Genomic DNA, 18,979 nt, shown 5'->3' with positions numbered 1-18,979 from the left:
AAAGCTCAGCCAGATGGTGGTTTGTCAGGTTTAATAGGGCTTTTGAAGTTGTTTGGAACCCAAGTTAGAAACCCCAACAGCCAAAGCAGTCCTTTGGGTTTTACATGGTACCAAATATATGCAAATACCCCCTCAAGACTCCTATAGCTGATTCAGCAGTGGCTTCCATAGATGAAAGCTAAAAGTGTAAACTGGCTGCTGGTTTGAACACTGTACTTAGTGATAAGTAAAGTGGCATGCTGAACTGTATGATAACAAGGTTTATACTGCTTTTTCTCTGGTCTTAAGGGCTTTGAGTTGTCAGACCAGAAAGATGAAGCATCATTGGGCTCTCCTTAGACAGTTGCTTTGGTTAAAAACTTTCCAGAAGATGCCCTAGGGTGTATAATTTAAAACTGTTCCAGAGTCTTCCAGATTGGGAAAGAATGACATTTTTTGTATATGATGCCATCGCTACATCTGTCAGGTGCCACAGGTTTAATACTTTTTAGGCATGCTTGTCTAATGATTCAGCCACTGCCAGATTGGATACCCCAAGGTACAAAATATTCTGCTTGAGCTGCCTTTTCATGAGATAATTAAAAAAAAAATTAGAGGGAGTGGAGAAGTCAGTGAAATCCATTAAGCATTCTCCAATCACCAGAAAACATGGTTAGATTTACAAAATGTCAAAGACAGGCCATTTTAAGCAGGGAAGGGCTTTTAAAAAGAAAATCAAAAGCTTGGAGTGAAGGTATCCCCCACCACCACCAAGAAAGATTTTTTTTTTAATTGAATATCCCCCCCCCCTCTATTCTTGCTGATAATCACGTCTACCTTTACTGGATATCCATTCATGCTGCACACTGGTGAGAAATTAGCTGAACCACTGAGGTGAGAGGCTAGAAGCCGCGGTGGTTAGTGATAACATTGTTGCCTCACAGCAAGAGAGTTCTCTTCGATTTTTGGCTGGAGCGCCTTGTTTGTGGGGTCTGCATGTCCTCCCCGCGGTTATCCAAAAAAAGACCTGCTGCCTGATAACTATCTACTTGTTTCATGTGGAAAACATGATCAAAGTAAAAAATGAAAAGCAAACAAAAGAAATAAGCTCAAGATACATTGCTTAAAAGGATTACTGTACAGGTTATGGACCACACGATTGGCATTCTGTTTAGTTTACGGGTAAAGCCTGCAGAGATGACTGGAAGTCTCCTAGTGTAATGAGCTTCTTACAATAATGTAATCCTGTCCTTTATTACAAATACTATCATATGCATTTCAATACCCGAGGCCTATACATTATCTAGTTAAGTATTCTCTACATGGCAACAACAGAAAGGCTTTCAATGTTGGCAATTCTTTAACAGTATGCTTATTAAAGCTTTCTTGCATCTTACGATCTCAGCCAAGCTTACCTGATGATGGTCATTGAGGTATTGCTACTTAAACACAGAGCAACAGGCACTTTGAGTAATAAGCATAAATCAACAGTACAAAAAATATGACCGAAACCAGACCACTCTGCAAAAATCAAGGACAGATGAAAAGCCACTCTAGTACTTGTCTACCTTGGATGGGGGGGGGGGGGGGTACTCTGCACATTTACACTGCATAACTACTCCTTGCCTTGCTTCGACACATCGAGTCACTACATGGGGGAGTGGGGCGCAACAAGTATGTCACAATTTGAAATGTCTCTGGCTGACTGTGATGGCCCTGACACATTTGTCATAACTCTCAACCTCAGAGCAAGAAATCTGGACAAAGCCATACAAAGAAGTGAGACAATTTTGTAAAATATTGCTCTTATAAACTTAGAAAGATAATAGAATAGGTCTTGCATTAGTATGAATTTTCTGAATGGTATGAAATGTGAAACTCAAATGTGTCTCATTATTTTTTAACTTCAATCCTTAATGATTTGTCACTAATTTGCCAAAAAAACCCCACAATTTTATGAAAAATGAACCAAAAATGTGATGTAAAAATATAAAATAGCCACACAATACAGCTGGGAACCTGTCAAAGAAGGGACACTTTAATATTAGTACTGTTAACTTGAGTAGCTGACAAAATAAAAGAATCTACATGCATTTCTGAAATAAAAGTAATGTATAACGCTGATTATTATAGTTATTTCTTAATTGTAAACCCTCCATGTTTTCTTCCAAAATTGATATTTTCTGGAGGGATTATTAGGGGAAGAGCAACATTTTGAGCCAAAATCAGGGACAGTTGAAATGTTTGGCTATGCCTAATTCTATAAAGCAATTTATTTGCATGTACCTTTCAACCTGTTAATGCAATAAATCTGGACAAGGCCAAATATATTGGGGGAACATATAAACAGTACTAAAAGTTGCTCTTGTTGATAGAACAACAGGTCTTACTTTAGCATGCATTTTTCTGAAGGTTATGAAGTCTGAAACTGTGTGTCATTATTTAGTGACTTAATTCCTAAATGATTTTGCCAGAAAACCACAAATTTTATGAGGAACAAACCAAAAATAAGAAGCAAAAAGCTATTGATTCTTTGAAAATCTGGACAGTTGGGAGGTATAGTTCAGCTGGGGTTTGCCGCCCTTCCCCCTCACAAAATCATGGAGCCTCCCCCTGCAGCCATTCCAATGATCCATTACTTGGCTATTTCACTCCATTTACCATAAACACTAATGTGCATACTGATTTACTTCTATGATGATTTGGACTTCATTTGAAAGTTTTATTTTGCATTTTACAGCACAAACACTAAGACATCTGCTAAACAAGCTTAGCATTAAAACTTCTCTGCCCTTGAAACTCACATTCATTGAAACAGCATTGAAACCCACATTCAAAGAAAATACATTTTACCAGTGGCAGATAAAGATTAATTCTGGGCTGTTTTCAAATCCTAGGCCCCTTGTATATGAAACATACATGTGCTCTTTGATACACCTTCCTATTGTTTTGAACATTTTTCCAGTAAACAATGAAACAAAATGCATGCACCAATAATGACAAAACTGCCCAGTTCAGAACATTTCCATCATAAGTCTACTCAAACTTCTACAGTCCACCTTTATCAGCAAATATGCATAATTCTACAGTCCGCCATTATCAGTAAATATGCACAATTCTGCAGTCCACCATTATCAGTAAATATGCACAATCTCTGAAGTAAAAAAGTCATCTAAATAATTCCACATTAAATAAATCTGTAACTATTGAAGAGGTTGCTGCTAGCAAACACCTTTATATTTTATGGTTTCATCGAAAAATAAAGCATCTGATGCCCCTGAGGAATAAATTGCTTATATTACATTAAAAATGATAAGCTAATAATATTGCAGTAGGAAATGGATGGCAAACTGATAACAGGCTCATAGTTAGTATCTTAAAATTTTCAGTATGGCAGCATTCACCCCTTGTGGGAGTAGAACCAACAACCTTCTGCATCAAAAGCAAGTACACAACCTGTTTTGCTATTAACAATGCAAGCTGACTAAGCATAAGCAGCACTAAACTTCTCTTCCCCAGCAGCTCTCAGCTCCTTGTAAAATCTATTCAATACTCAACTGCATCTCAACTTCGCAGCACAAGAAATCTGGAAAAAGCCAAATTTATTGGGGGGGTGGGTCAAAAGGCCAAAAACCAGGGACACATTAAACATTGCTTGTATAATCTTGGAAAGTTGCTAGAATAAAATGCTGTGTTACCACCATACATTTTACTGCCAAGGTCCGTGTGCAAAAGAGTCAGAACAACATACCACTATGCCAAATCAGCTGCTTTGTGAAAGAAAAATGCTGTGTTACCACCATACATTTTACTACCAATGTCCCTGTGCAAAACAGTCAGAGCAGCATACCACTATGCCAAATCACCTGCTTTGTGACAGAAAAATGCTGCGTTACCACCATACATTTTACCGCCAAGGTCCCTGTGAAAAACAGTCAGAGCAACATACCACTACGCCATATCGGCTGCTTTGTGAAAGAGAGGAAGACTGAAACTTAAATGGCTATCATTTAATGAATTCAGTTCTCACCATAGCAGTTAACCTCTTAGCACAAACCACCTGGACAAACCCAGTCATGAGGGAATACAGCCCTCAAACATATTCAATGAATTCAGTTCTTGCCATAGCTCTCAACCTTAGCACAAAAAAACCTGACAAAGCCAATAATGGGGTAATACAGTCCCAAAAATAAGGACACATTTCAAATATTCATCTTAGAAAATTGCTAAAATTAAAGGTTGTGTAAAAGGTTGTGTTACTATGCATTTTCTGAAGAATATGAAGTCTGAAATTCAATGTCAATTTTACTTCTGACGGAACAAAAACAATTTTCAGCAGAGGCCCAGGGAGAAATACTGCAGACACGTCTTTGTAAAATGGCAGGACACCAGAGCAAATCCACACAAACACAGGGATGAGATGCAGACTCCACACAGAAGGAACCCCAGCCAAGAATCAAACCAGAAAACCTATAGCTGCGAGGCAACAATACTACCACTGCATCATCAAATATACAAGGAATTAAGCATTCAGAAACCTGAAGTCTAAAATTCAAATGCCTGTCAATTTTATTTAACATTTGTTAATCAGGGCAATCTGACTAGGAACAAAAAAACTATTTTCAGCAGAGGCCCAGGAAGAAATAATGCAGACATGTCTTTGAAACATGGGAGGACACAAAAGCAAACCCACACAAACACAGGGAGAAGATGCAGACCCCACACAGAAGGCACCCCAGCCAAGAATCAGACCTGAGAACCTGCAGCTGTGAGGCAACAATGCTACCACTGCACCATCAAATATCAAGCATTGCAGTATTTAGAAACCACAGATATTATGAGGAACAGATCAGATCACATATGAAATGGTGGTGGGTAGGAAATTCAGGTCCTTAACACTGCATACAAGGTACAGGGTTCAAGCCTGAGTATCTCTACCCACCACCATTTGCTCTCTCTAGCCACCAGTATATAATAACTGGGGCATTTTAGACACACACACACACCAGCGACCAACACACAGCCCTTCACCTACCTGACCGACCGAACAGCAAGCCACAGACTGATCCAAGTAAGCCCAGCGACCACCCGAACAGCAAGCAAGCCACAGACTGATCCAAGCGACCGAACAAACAGACCGATCCACGAAGCCTTTGATCCAGTGACTGAACAGCAAGCAAGCCCGAAGCCCGTGCACTGAAAATGTCCCGCGAGAGCAGCTCAGTCCTCCTCATTGGTCCTGACTGCGGCTGAAGCGCCTCTGTTCTGTGCGGTCGTCACCGCACAGATTCCTGGTACCTCACAGCAATGATTGCTGGGTACCTTTGTTATCTCTATGTCCATATCAGGACTGCTGGTAAAGGCAGTCTTTGTTTTTATGTTTTACAGATTTTTTTTTTGTTATTTTCTAGGTGGGAGGGCTGCAGTCCGATAGGACGAGCCGCCCCTGCAGATTTGTCAAGTGCATGTTCATATCTGCCACTTGTTCTTAAAGGTTTTGAACTGTTTAATCCACATGATAAATTTCCAGAAAGTCAGGTCAGGTGGCAGCAGCATATCCTGAGGGGGGTTACTAAAGTCAGGACCCAAGGCGCTACTTTTTTGGCATGGGTCACCCCATTTGCACTCTGTCAACAGGGATAGCATGATCTGGTGTTACCATATGCCAGTACTTAACAGTTGCAATTGACTTGAATTCATAAAGGACTCCAAAGCAACTTTAGTTTAGGTTCCTTTTTCAGTAACATCTCTTGTTTGTACTAGAAGTCTCCCAGTGCATTAAAATATGAAGGTGGATGGCCAGACATTAACTGCTGTAGGTGCAAAACTCCCATTTTGTTGCTGCAAATACAGAATCATGCTTAACATTGTATAGGAGAATAGGACGAGTACTGCATGAGTTAAGAACAATGTTAATCATATTGATCACTGCTGCACCTTAGCTGTATGGGTTATATCCTGCCAAAGATATAACAGCTGACCAACTTACAAATCTTCAGGGCACCTTCCACTGGCCCAAACTGTCAGGCAGTTTGACACTGACTAAAAGACAAGTATGGGTGCCAACACCTTCGGAGCTTTACTGCTGCTGAAGAGTGCAGTCTTGAGGCTTTTAAGGATTGAGTGCAGGCTTGTGCTGTTCCTTTGCTGGGCAGGTAAGTTCCTTTGTGGAAAAAACCTTCAATTTAATAATTTTTGCTTATTATTTATACTTTCCTCTTCAGGAAAGTTATTTTAAAGCTGCGAGTTTGTGTTTCAGTAGGCAGTCACGAGACTGTACTTTTAAAAAGATGTACTCTTTATTTGTCTGTCAGTTTAACATTTTAACAGAAAACTATTTTTTCTGTGAAGAAATTGTCTTTATTTTACTTTCCTGGAGTGGCATAGTGTTTCAAAGTGCTTTTTACAGCATTTGTCTAGGGGGGAAAAGTGACTTTTTAAAGAATTTTTTTTTTTTTTTTACTGGCACCTGCTTCTTGTTTTTCTTGGGAAAGAGGCACCGTTTTTAGCTTGACCATGGAATAACCTGTCGATCCTGCAGGCAGTCCTTCAGCAAACCACAAAAAGGCAAAAAAAAGTTAACAGCCTTTGCCACCACAGCAGGCTAGCAGTTTGCCTCAGCCAGAGGTAGGGGATCCTGCTATGGCTATTTTTTGTGCCTCAGACCACTCATCTTTTATCCCAAATCCCTGTGGTGTAGCACCTACAGCCAGTATGGACTGGGGGTCAACAACTTTCTCTGTGGCTGGTGGGGTCCCCTCAGTGGGCAAGGGAGAGCCACTCTTTTCAGTCCTGGGTGGTGGAACAGGAAAGGCTTCCCTGTTTTGTTAGAATGATGTTCTTCATCTCACATTGCTGCAGTCCTAACACTTGGGTAGTCCGCTGTCCTAGTCGGCCCGAATACCAAAGTATAAGGCTGACGTCGGTCAAGGCGCATTTGTCTGACATCAGGACGTCAGGGTACAAATGCGCATGACCGACGTCATATCCTCAGTCTTTTTTGCCGCATGGTCCTATGCAGAAGCAGTATTGCGAGTGCAGGTTGGCGTTCTGAAATTTTCTGAAGTCGGAGTTTCAGACCGAATCAAAGTTGGCTAAGTACCCGCTAGAATATTTTGGTTTTTCTTGCCTCAGTATTTAACCGGATGTCAGAAAAAGTGAATAACTGTATTTCTTGTGGGAAACAGATACCTCATAGAGATTACCATATATTGTGTATACCTTGCTTAGGGCCTGAGCACGACGTTGTTGGCTGTCGCTCTTGTGCTAGATTTAACAAACGCACTATTAAGAGAAGATTAGATTGTGCCAGGTTAGTTTTTGGGAAGCGTTGTAATTACAACATGCCGTCGGATGCTCCGACGCCCGCTTCATCTAAAAAGCGCAAAGACAAAGCAGCGAAGTTTAGGGTGGAAGAACCGCCTGTCCCGGACGCCGGTTCTTTAGAGGGCTCGGTGGAGCCGGTGGTTCTACCAGAAGTTCCTTTGGATTCTCAGGAGAGACTTTACTGTTACAAGATGTGGCCTCTCAGGAGGTAGGCCAGGCAGAAGGGGCTGCTCAGGTAGCTGTTGTCCGCTCGCTTCCTAAGGTGGTTAGGCCCTGCCCTTCTGTTTCCAAGGCTCCTTCTAGAGGCCGGCCAGGGTTAACTTCAGTGGGGTCTCCCTAGTTCTTCAGGGTCTCTGCCTAAGAAACATATGCTTAAAATGGCAGAAGATTTGATTACTATGATTAGAGGTTCTTTACCCCCTGATAAGAGGCCTAGGGTGGAACCTGAGCTTGAGAGTTTTGAGCAGTGTTCGAGGCTTCTGAGTCTTCGGCTGAAGACTTGCAGGAGTATCCTCCTTATTCTGATTCTGATGTAGATGACTCTACACCTTCGGCTTCTCCTCCTGAGGATTTTTCTTTTCAGAGACTCTTCATTCCATGAGGGAGCATTTTAAATGGGAAGGTCAAGATTTCTCTGATTCTAGGAAAAGGCTTAGGAATTTTGTTTCTACCCCAGCATAGGCCTTTAGCTATACCTCCTGTTCTGGATGTGGTAGAGGATGTTTTGCAGAGGCTTCTCTGAACCCTGATTCTTTGCCTCCTGCCCCAGTTAAACCGGACAGGTATTATAGGGTGCCTGAAGCTCATAAGTATCTTTTAAGAGTCCTAGGGCAGACCCAGAAACTGTTTCTCAGGGCCCTAAAGGTGTTAAGGCTTCTGTTAAAAATCCTGTTCCTTCTGATAAAGAGGCAAGGGCTTTGGATAGATGGGGAAAAAGGTGTATACTTCTTCCACTTTAGCCATGAGGGCTTTGAATTGCCAGTTTCACATGTTAAAATACCAAAATTATCTCCTTTCACAATTGAAGTCTAAGGTAGATGCTCTGGCGGAAGGTATTGAGTGTAAAGAGTTGCAGGATTTGGTTCATGTTTCTGAACAGGTGGGTAAGCATTCCTTGCAATGTGGTTTTGATGCTGTACAGGCCTCTTCGAGGGTGGCAGCCACTGGTTCTGTTCTTCGCAGGCACGCCTGGCTGAGGGATCAGAATTTAGCTGAACATGTAAAGGCAAGGATTTTAGATGCTCCTTTACAATCTGATGTGTTATTTGGTACGCCTGTGGAAGCAGTTTTAAAGAAAATGGAGGACAAGGCTAAGTCTATGCAGACTGTTAAAGATTTTTTGCAGGTTCAGCCTCCAAAGTTTAGTAGAAATTGGCCTACTAAGGGGTGGACTTATCCTTCTTATGATTCTCAGTCTAGGGGTAGATCTAGACGTGGTAGGGGCAGAGCTCAAGGTTCTTTTAGGCCTAGAACAGGCAGTTCACCTGCCCAGTCTTCTGGTGAGGGCAGGGGTCAGTCCTTTCGTAAGCAGACCCAATGACTTGCCTTTTCAGCTGCCAGAGCCTTCTCGTCTGGCAGCACCTTTGGGAGGAAGGCTGGCACTTTTCAAAGAAAATTGGAGTGTTATTACCCAAGACAGATGGGTATTGGATATCGTTCACCACGGTTACAGGTTTTATTTCCATACCTTGCCTCCTTTCAAAGGCATGCCAGACATTCCTCCTATACAAAGAAAAGAGACTCACAAGCAAATATATTTGTTGCTCCAGATAGGGGCCATTCAGCCGGTCCCTGTGCCAGAAAGGGGCCTAGGATTTTATTCTCGCCTGTTCCTAGTACCAAAAAAGGGGAACACGTGGAGACCAATTTTGGATTTGTCTATCCTCAACACTTATTTGGACATTCCCAAGTTCAAAATGTTGACGTTACAACAGCTTTTACCTCTGCTGGGCAAAGATCACTGGATGGTAACTTTAGATCTCAAGGAGGCTTACCTTCATGTGCCTATCAGACTCAGTTGCAGGAAGTATCTGCGTTTCCGAGCTGGAAATTCACATTATCAGTTCTCTGCATTGCCCTTTGGCTTATCTACTGCCCAGAGTATTCACAAAAGTTCTGGCTCCAGTTGTAGCTTTTTTCAGGCTAAAAGGAATACAAATCTATCCTTACTTGGACGACTGTCTGATTCTGGCTCAAGAAAAGGACGAGCTTCTTCAGCATCTGGAATATGTGATAGCAGTGCTAAGATGCCTGGGGTATTCTGTGAACGAAATAAAGTCCAGTCTAGTACCCTCTCAAGACATGTGCTTTCTGGGTGTGAGACTGAATACAGCAGCCCAGTTGGCCTTTTTAACCCCGGACAAACAAAAGAGTCTATCCCTTTACTTCCATCACCTATCTCATCAGTCCGTGCTGACTGCAAGGACAGTCCTTCAAGCATTAGGGTTCATGGCATCTTGTATTCTGGTGCTTCCCAATGCCAAACTGCATATGAGGAAGCTACAATGGTATCTCAAAAATGTATGGACACAGCACTGCCAGGATCTGGACACTGTCATTCAAATAATACCTTGCATTCAAAAGGAATTTTTGTGGTGGGCTCAGGAATGTCACCTAAACAAGGGACTCTCTGTGACCCGGCCAGAGGCGAGTCAGATTCTGACGACAGATGCCTCAGACATAGCTTGGGAGCTCATCTGAATGGAAAGTGGATACAAGACAAGTGGCCTGCCAGACTACAGCATCTACATATCAACATGAAGGAGATGTTAGCAGTCCAGTTTGCATTGATGGCTTTCAAGGAGTTACTTCTTCCAGGGCAGGTGTTGATTCTAACAGACAACACAACTGTCATGTGGTACATCAACAAGCAAGGGGGAACACATTCTTATCCTCTATGCAGGCAAGCAATGATTTTGTGGGAGACTGCGCTCAGCTTGCAGCTTACTCTTCAGGCAAGGTTTCTGCCAGGAGCACAGAACTCCTTAGCAGATGTGTTAAGCAGGCAAATCATGGATCCCCACGAGTGGAAACTGGATCTTCATGTATTTCAAAAATTGACAGTGTCATGGGGAACTCCAGACATAGATCTGTTCGCTTCTCCACTAAACCACCAGCTGCCAAAGTTTTGCACGAAAAGGTTTCATCACACAGCTTGGAAAGTGGATGCTCTTTCGTTCAGTTGGGAGAATCTTCATGTGTATGCCTTTCCACCTCTGCCTCTCCTCCCAAAGGTACTCCTAAAGGTCAGACAAGACAAACCAAGGATGATTTTGATAGCTCCAGATTGGCCTCGACAACACTGGTACCCATTACTGAGGAATCTGGTAAGAAAGCCTCCATGGCCTTTACCTTTAATTCCACACCTTTTGTCTCAGAGGGACGGTCATCTACTCAATGTCAAGCTTCACTCTCTTCATCTAACAGCCTGGCATATTCTGTTTTGAACCACAGCAGGTCTCAACTTCCTCAACAAGTTTTGAATGTGATTATGGAAGCCAGAAGACCTAGTACACGTAAAGTGTATGCAGAAAAATGGAAGAGATTTTTATTTTGGAGTGCAGCAAAGGATTTGGATGTTTCTGAGCCTAATTTGAGTGTGGCTCTTCAATATCTTACTGAGCTATTGGACAAGGGTTTGTCTTTCTCTTCCATTAAGATTCATGCTGCAGCAATTTCAGCTCACTATGATTGTGACCCACCATTGTTTTCTCATCCTTTGTTCAAGCAATTTCTTAGAGGGCAAAGAATATAAGACCCCCACGTAGAGCTCCTACTCCTGCTTGGGACCTCAATTTTGTGTTGGAGAAACTTACTCTACAACCTTTTGAGCTCATGGCTACTGCTGAGTTGAAATACTTGTCATGGAAGACTGCTTTTTGTTGGCCATTACTTCTGCAAGAAGGGTTTCTGAATTGCAGGCCCTTATGGCGGTTGAGCCTTTTTTTGATTTTTCATAAGGATAGGGTATCATTACGTACTAATCCTTCATTTATGCCTAAGGTGGTTTCTAGTGTGGCTTTAAACCAAACTATTCATTTGCCCACTTTTTATGCAGATCCCCAAAATAGGGGGGAAAAGATTTTGCACACCTTAGATGTACACAGACAGTTGCGTTATTATTTAAGCAGGACTAGGGATTTTAGGCAGTCTCAGCAGTTGTTTGTTTCTTTTGCTTTGAGTTCCCAGGGCAAGCCTGTGTCAAAACAAACTATATCTAAGTGGATTGGGTTTTGCATTGCATTCTGTTACTCCCATCATGGCAAGGAGATTCCAGCTGGGATTAGGCCTCATTCCACTAGGGCTACTGCCACTTCAACAGCATTTCTAAGGGGGGTGGCAACTAAGGATATTTTGGAGGCAGCTACTTGGAATTCAGTGCTTACTTTCTCCAAGCATTACCACCTTCCTCTCTATTCTAAGTCCAGGGCTGGTTTTGCCACTGCTGTGTTGCAGGGCATTTTGGCAGCTCCTGCTTCTTTATAGTTTAGCCATCCTCCCTTACCTCTGCTTTGGGATTCTACCCAAGTGTTAGGACTGCAGCAATGTGAGATGAAGAACATAGTACAGTTTTGTACCTACCATAAATGTAGATGTTCGAAGATCCACATTGCTGCAGTCCAATTTTCCCTCCCTCCCTCCTTCCCCTCTGTGTTTAGGGGTGGTTGTGTGGGTGAGGTTCTATTTTTTGTAAATTTGTATATATTGTACATATATTAGGTACAGGTCTGTTTTGGTGTTTTTTGGTTTTGGCCTTATCTTTTTAGGGTCTTCTGACATCTGGGGCAAGAAAAGACTGAGGATATGACGTCGGTCATGCGCATTTGTACCCTGACGTCCTGATGTCAGACAAATGCGCCTTGACCGACGTCAGCCTTATACTTTGGTATTCGGGCCGACTGGGACAGCGGACTACCCAAGTGTTAGGACTGCAGCAATGTGGATCTTCGAACATCTACATTTATGGTAGGTACAAAACTGTACTTTTTGCCTGTTCATAGGGAAGCTGTTGCTGGTACTAATAAAACTGTTGGTCCCAATTTTCCTGTCAAGAAGCAGAGAACTAACCATGTATCTACTCCTCGTCAAATTTCCTTGGATAGAAGTAGTTTACTTGGTGTGGCTCAGGGTTTAATTCAAGCTATTGATCCTTCTTGTAAGGTAATTTCTGGTAAAGGAACGAGGAATCGTTCTTTGTTGAAGAGATTCAAGATTCTGAATCTGGACAGGAGGATGAAGGGACAGATACAGGATTTCTTCTCAGATTTCTGATTTGGACTCTGAGGAGAGTTGAATTTCTGATTCTCCCTGTGGGGGGGGGGGGGGTTCTCTTTCTCGATGACTATATCTAGAATGTGCCCATGTTTTCAGTGGGAGGATACTGAGGTTTCACAGTCCCTCAGAAACTACTATGAGGTATTACAGAAGTAAATTCGAGAACCTGCATCTGTTACTCCAGTCTTGTCTGCCTTGGAGGATGTGTGCATTACTGCCTGCAATTTTCTTGACACTGAGCCAGCAGCTTCAAAAAGGGAAGATAAAATGTATTAAGTTTCTCAGTTTTTAAGTTTTAATATACTCTTCCCAAACCTGACCCAGTAGCTATAGCTTTAGTTAATCCTACTGCTGATAAACACTTAATTCCAATCCTACTCTTATTAGGTGCAGGGAAAAAGTGTATGCTTCTGCAACTTTGATTTTCAGAATTTTGAATTGTCAGGCTCATGTGTTAAGGTTTGTCATGACTATTTGTGAAAGTATGAGGAATGTTTTGTCTGTTTCTTCTTGTGATGATAAATATGCATTAAATAAATAACTTCTATTGTTGAAATCACTGCTGATTGTATTGACCCTACTGATATTTATTCAAGGGCTAAGTACTGTTTTAAAAAGGTTTCCATGGATGCATTCTCAGAACCACCCAGATAATGTTAAAGATATTATAAATTCTCCTTTGGATAGAGATTTAGGTTTTGGCCCCTCTGCTTCAGAGATGATCAATAAGTGTGATGAGAGGGGTAAACTGATGCAGGGAATCTGTGATTTTTCAGCTCTCCTTTTACAAATTTTCGAAGAGATTCTCTAACTCCTAATCCAGTTTTGGTAAGAAACAAAATACAGTCTCAACAAAATTCATGTAAATGGACATTTAAGAAGAAATGACCAGGGGGTTCCAAGAAGAATTTTGGAAATTTCCAAAAACAGTGACAGTCCAATAAGTCAGAATGACCATGTAAGAGACATTGTTTCCCCCTCCGAACCTGGCATCCCCATTTGTCTTTCAGAAAGTCTGAATCTCCATTTTTCTCATTGGCAACAGGTAGTTTCAGACAAATGAGTTCCCAGTGGCATCTTTGATTTGATTTGCTAGTTGAGTGAGACTAGCAGGAAGGAGGAGGACTGAACTGACTTCATAAGTTTAACTTCCCTTCTTTAGAGGGAGAGTTGGGCTTGAGTTTCCTGTAACCTTGCTATCTAGTAGAAGTCAGTGATGACTGCTGTGCATGGATTTCCGGAAGTATAGTGAAAATGGCAACAGTTTTCCTAAGCTGGCGAATGTATTGGGGGGAGATGTGTGCATGTAGTGCCCATCTTGACACAGTGAACATAGTCACTGGTAGAATTTGATGGCATATTAACATTCCCCACCCAATTCAAAAGGGCACCCTTTTCTCCATTGGATGATGAGTATAAGGTTAGTGAGCTAGAAACACAAAAGGGCCCGTAGGTGGTGCAGGACAGTCATGGGGAAAATTATTCTGACTTTGAGTTTCAGCAGACGTCATCTAATCTGCTATTGACTATTTATTTTTGAAGCACCACCATCTCTGTTAAAATTTTGCATGTTTTTCTTACTGCAACTGTCACTTTTCACATAAAGCTTTATTGTATTTCCTCTCTGTACCATGCATGTCGATGTTTGTGTTAAATCCCTTCAGTTTTCATCTTTCTTTTTGTGCGTCAGGGAGATTGTAAATGCCTATACTTATGCAGTATATATATATATATATATATATATATATATATATATATTTTTTTTTTATTTGTTTTGCAGTGGGAAGCGATTGTAATAATTTTGACTGTAGTGTGGTCCTCGCTGCTTTAAGATAAACTAATCTGTTTTGCTTGCAGTGGATTGTCCAGTTTGTGGTGTCAGCATTGCACAGCAGCATATTAATCAACATCTTGACAACTGTCTTTTGGGAGAAGAAAAGAAAGAGGGTCTTAGAAGGTAAAATTCTCTTCCTGAATTATTTGTGTCTCAGTACTTGTAGAAAACATTTCACCTAGATTTTTCTTATAAATTACATCTTCATACTGGAGTAGTCAGTCTGCTAGACTCTGTATGCCATCAGGTACACCTTCCTTTTGGTTTGCTGTCATGTATCACCATTCATTTGAAGGAGTAGATGATATTTCTTCATCTTTATCTTCATTGTTTTACTTGTCTGGAGTATGTAGTCCATTTCTTCCAGATTTTGGTGATCACTGATGACCTTTAGCCCTGAGGTTGATTGTGCCAACCGCTGCATCTCCGAAGCAAGGGACAGAGTTGTTCAAATTCTTCATCTAAACATTTGAGGTCATGAGCAGGTTTATTGTATGCACTTCATCTTTGATTTCCTATGGAGATTTAACAGGATGAATTTATTTTCCAGAGTAATGGATGAATATTTTTCATTATTTATTCCTGCTATTTGGTTCTTCCTTATTTTGGCAAAGCATTCTAAGGTACAAGTATCAGTTTGTATTCTTCAGTACTGAAATTTAAACTTGAAACTTGTGCTGATATTATTTGAATGTTTTCAAACATTTGTTAGCGAAGTTATCATTGCCTTGTTCGGTCTTACCAGTGATTTTTATTGTTATTAAACTTAACAGTTCCTACTATTTTGTCTGTCAGTACTTCAGAAAATGATGCGTGGTGAGGCTTTTTGTCTGAGTAAAGTCTTTGAAATATTTTGTTGATGTTATTAGTGCTCGTCATCTCATGAATTGCTAGTTCTCCCCCTGTCATTTTTCCATGTGCGTCTGCTCTTCATAACTCCCCATCCAGTTGTTGAAGAACTCCACTGACCCGCCACTGTGGAGTCCCCAGAGCAGAGCGGAGAGCAATGGAGATGGTCATCCAGATAGCTGTGGCTGTGTTTGTCTTTTTGTTCACATCTAGTGATGTAAACAGCGAGGGCATTTTTAATTAAGGCCCCAACTCTACCTGTTGATTACTGTGGAGATCTGCAACATTCTAAGGGCCTATTGTGCCTTCCCCCCTGTACATGGCTACTCTCACAAACATGCTGATGAGAGTTACCATCACCAGACTGATAAGCAATGCCCACGCCCCTAGTTAATGACAGTATTTTAATCACCTGCAGTCCTCTGAATGCATGTGGAAAAACAGACAACAGGACTATTGACCCCCCCCACACACACACACACACACACACACACACACACACACACACACACACACACACACACACACACGCACACACACTGTATGTAAGGTAGAGTTAGCCACTAACTTCTACCTCCCCCTGTACAGCTCTGCCAGTGCCTAAACTGCTATTTGAATTTTTTGATTTTAGGTTGTAGTCGGGGCTTTATCCCTGTATGCAACAGAGGCAGGCAGGAATTTCTACTTTAAGCTTTATTTTATTTAGTCAGGTAGGATCCCTTTGCTTTATGTTTAGAAACAATGCTGTGGTGTATAAATGAGTTGTGGAATAGGCTTATCCATATTCCTGCACCCACAGGTCAGGATGGCCATTAAGTTTCCCAGGCTAAATAATTCACCCCTTTACCAGTAATATCTGTCTGCAGAGGGACCCTCTCCAGATATCTCGTTTTGCTTGGTAATGCTCAACTGCAATTGTAAATGCCCCCAGGGTACTGTTTTTAGGTTAAAGTATTTCTCACAGCAGTTTCAATGTTTTGTACTTTTCATGGTCACTCCCATCCATGAAAGTTTATTTCAGGTCAGTGTTGGAAAGTTTAACCCATTTTTTTCTTTTTCTCTCTCTCCTATTTGTTTCTTGCCACCATGAAGTTATTAGTTCCATTTCTATTAAGTGTAAGCATTATTTTTGTATTCAAGAGTTACAATCAAGGATTATATTTCTGTAGTCTTATGTTCATTTGTCATTAAAAGTATCTCAACTCTTTTAGGGCTGCTGTTAACTTTGTGACAGTAACTGTGCTTAATCCTGTAACCTGGAATATGTATTTCCTGTGTCAGATGTGTCTTTTATTGAGATCCCTCAATCTGCAACATAGGATTTTTTTGGGGGGTTGTTCATCTTGAGCACAAAGATTGTTGAAAAAAACAAAAAGTCACAGACCGTCGGGTAAATGTTGCTCTGAACAAACCAAAAGGTAACAAAAAGAAAATCCAGCAACTATCATGGCAGGAAAGAAACATCTACAGACAACCCAAAATAAATCAAGAGCAGATTAGATAGGTGCACACTATTTAATAAACAAAGGTGAGCGCTTTCACAGTTACAGAGTGCTTTGTCAGACCTACTTGCATAAAACCAACTAAACATTTAAATAGCATACAAAACAACACTTAACCTAAAATTTCATAATTAGGATGTAGCAGCACTGGCTGTGCCATTAAAACCAAGTCACTTCCTGTTCCAATAATAATTTCACTTACATGTTCAAAACCCAAAAAGATGAAAAATACATTCCATCTATTCATAGCACAGAACTGCGCTTCTGACATTGCCATAAAAATCATAATGCATAAAATTTATTAAAGAAAAAGTAAAACCATATTAAAAACAAGTAAATCCATTCACATTAACTGATCCCTGCAGGCATAATGTGGTGGGTGTATCCTTTAACTAAGATTCAGACGTCAGTGAACCAATCATGTTAATTCAAGCAAACAGATTGACATTTCAAGTATAAAACATTTCTTAAAGATCCAGAAACAAAAATCCTGCACGATGAAACCAGCCCAAAAAACCTAAACATAAAAAAAATATATGTATGTATATTTTATATATATATATATATATATATATATATATATATATATATATATATATATATATACCAACACACACACACACGTGTGTGTGTGTATGTATATATATATATATATATATATATATATATATATATATGTGTGTGTGTGTGTATATATATATATATATATATATATATATATATATATATATATATATATATATATATATACACACATACATATATATAAATCTACAAAACAAACCTAAACCATTGCAACACATTACACAAGTATAAACTCATTAAAAATCAGGTGACAGCTAGACCTAGTGAGGAAGTGATCCTGCTTAAGTGCAGATTTCAGAGAAACCGCACCATTCAACTCTGGTTTCTTATAGGATTGCAACTTTAATATCCACCCCTGCTCCTTCAATTCAGTTTTATTCTTCACATCTCCACCTCTAATATCTAAATTAATTAACTCTAAAACAAAAAATTTAAATCTATGCTGCTGGCCAGATTCATAAACGTGAGGCTAAAGCATTGCTCAACTTGCTATTCTTTATATCATTTAAATGCTCCAGGATCCTTTCCTTGAAACATCCATTCATTTTGCCTATATAAAATGCATAGCAGAATTCACAGAACGCGTAATATACCAAATTCTTTGTCCTGCAATCAGCATAAAATGAGCACTGGATGGAATGATGTAGAGTAGGGTGCTCAGAAATATACACTTTCTAAAGTGAAAGGTGCCCTTAAGATGAGAAGATAGAAATCGATTGATCTAATGTCAATCTTCATTCATTCTGGATGAATGGGACTGTGTTCCGATACTTGGAACTGGCTCGGCTGTTACACAGCTTGCTCCAGCCAAAAAACTCTCAAGCTAAGATTGTGCCCAAAATGCCCCTCTCTCTATTACCCAGGATCTCGTTTGCCACCCTGATAACAAAACATGTCAGCCGATGCTCTCCGGCTAAGTTTAAAAATCTTTTATTTTATTTAAGAAAATTCCTGTTAACTTTAAGCTGTTAGTTTAATTTCCTTCCTGTTTACTTTTCTTGAGTGATTCTGCTTCTCTACCTTGCATACCTTCATGGTAATCTCGTTGCCATTGTTTGTAACCTTTCCCTCTACCTTTTAAGGTAATCCTCTTTTAATATTACCATTGTTGGTATTCTTCCCTTTCTCTACCATTTTTGATATTCTCTCTACCATCATTGGTAGAATTTTCGTGTGTGTGTGCGTGCGTGTCTGTCAGACTTTTCGTTGGCGATTTTTGTTCCTCGCAAAATGGTGGAAAAGCAAAAGGACACTTCAGGCTTCAAGCAATGCCAAGACAGTGGTTGAAAGATGCCCAATTCAGATGGGCATCTTTCATGTGTATATTGTTTGGCTGCATCCCATTTAGACATTGACTGCTGTATCTGGAAGGTCTTCCATTCCAGAGCCTTGGTAGAAAGACGAAATGAGTTGATATTAAAAAGACTGTTAAAATCTTTTTTTTAAGAAGCCGTGTTTAAGCTACAGCCTACTGCATCTAAATTGGACCAGGCTAAAAAATGAAGTCCTTCGGTGTTGAGCTCTCTTATAGCACCGGAGTTTGAGACGCACATTTTCAGTTCCGTCATCTGCCTCGGAACTGAAGAGTAAGGTTCCAAAACTGACAGAATGAGAATCTTCAGAAATGATG

The 18,979-nt window shown here is 40.5% G+C and overlaps 1 protein-coding gene across 1 annotated transcript in view; it reads left to right on the top strand.

Moving 5' to 3' along the window:
- The window catches only part of RAD18 (RAD18 E3 ubiquitin protein ligase), a gene marked incomplete in the record, with an annotated part of 1,469,636 nt that overhangs the window by 231,059 nt on the left and 1,219,598 nt on the right, over window positions 1-18,979 (top strand). The window contains 1 exon segment of the mRNA XM_044077569.1: window positions 14,437-14,536. Within this exon segment, the coding sequence (XP_043933504.1) occupies window positions 14,437-14,536 (100 nt within the window).

Source organism: Protopterus annectens, chromosome 7.part0, assembly GCF_019279795.1.
Source record: "Protopterus annectens isolate FY-2018-M chromosome 7.part0, PAN1.0, whole genome shotgun sequence".
Lineage (NCBI taxonomy): Eukaryota > Metazoa > Chordata > Ceratodontiformes > Protopteridae > Protopterus > Protopterus annectens.
This window is presented reverse-complemented; position numbering and strand designations above follow the sequence as displayed.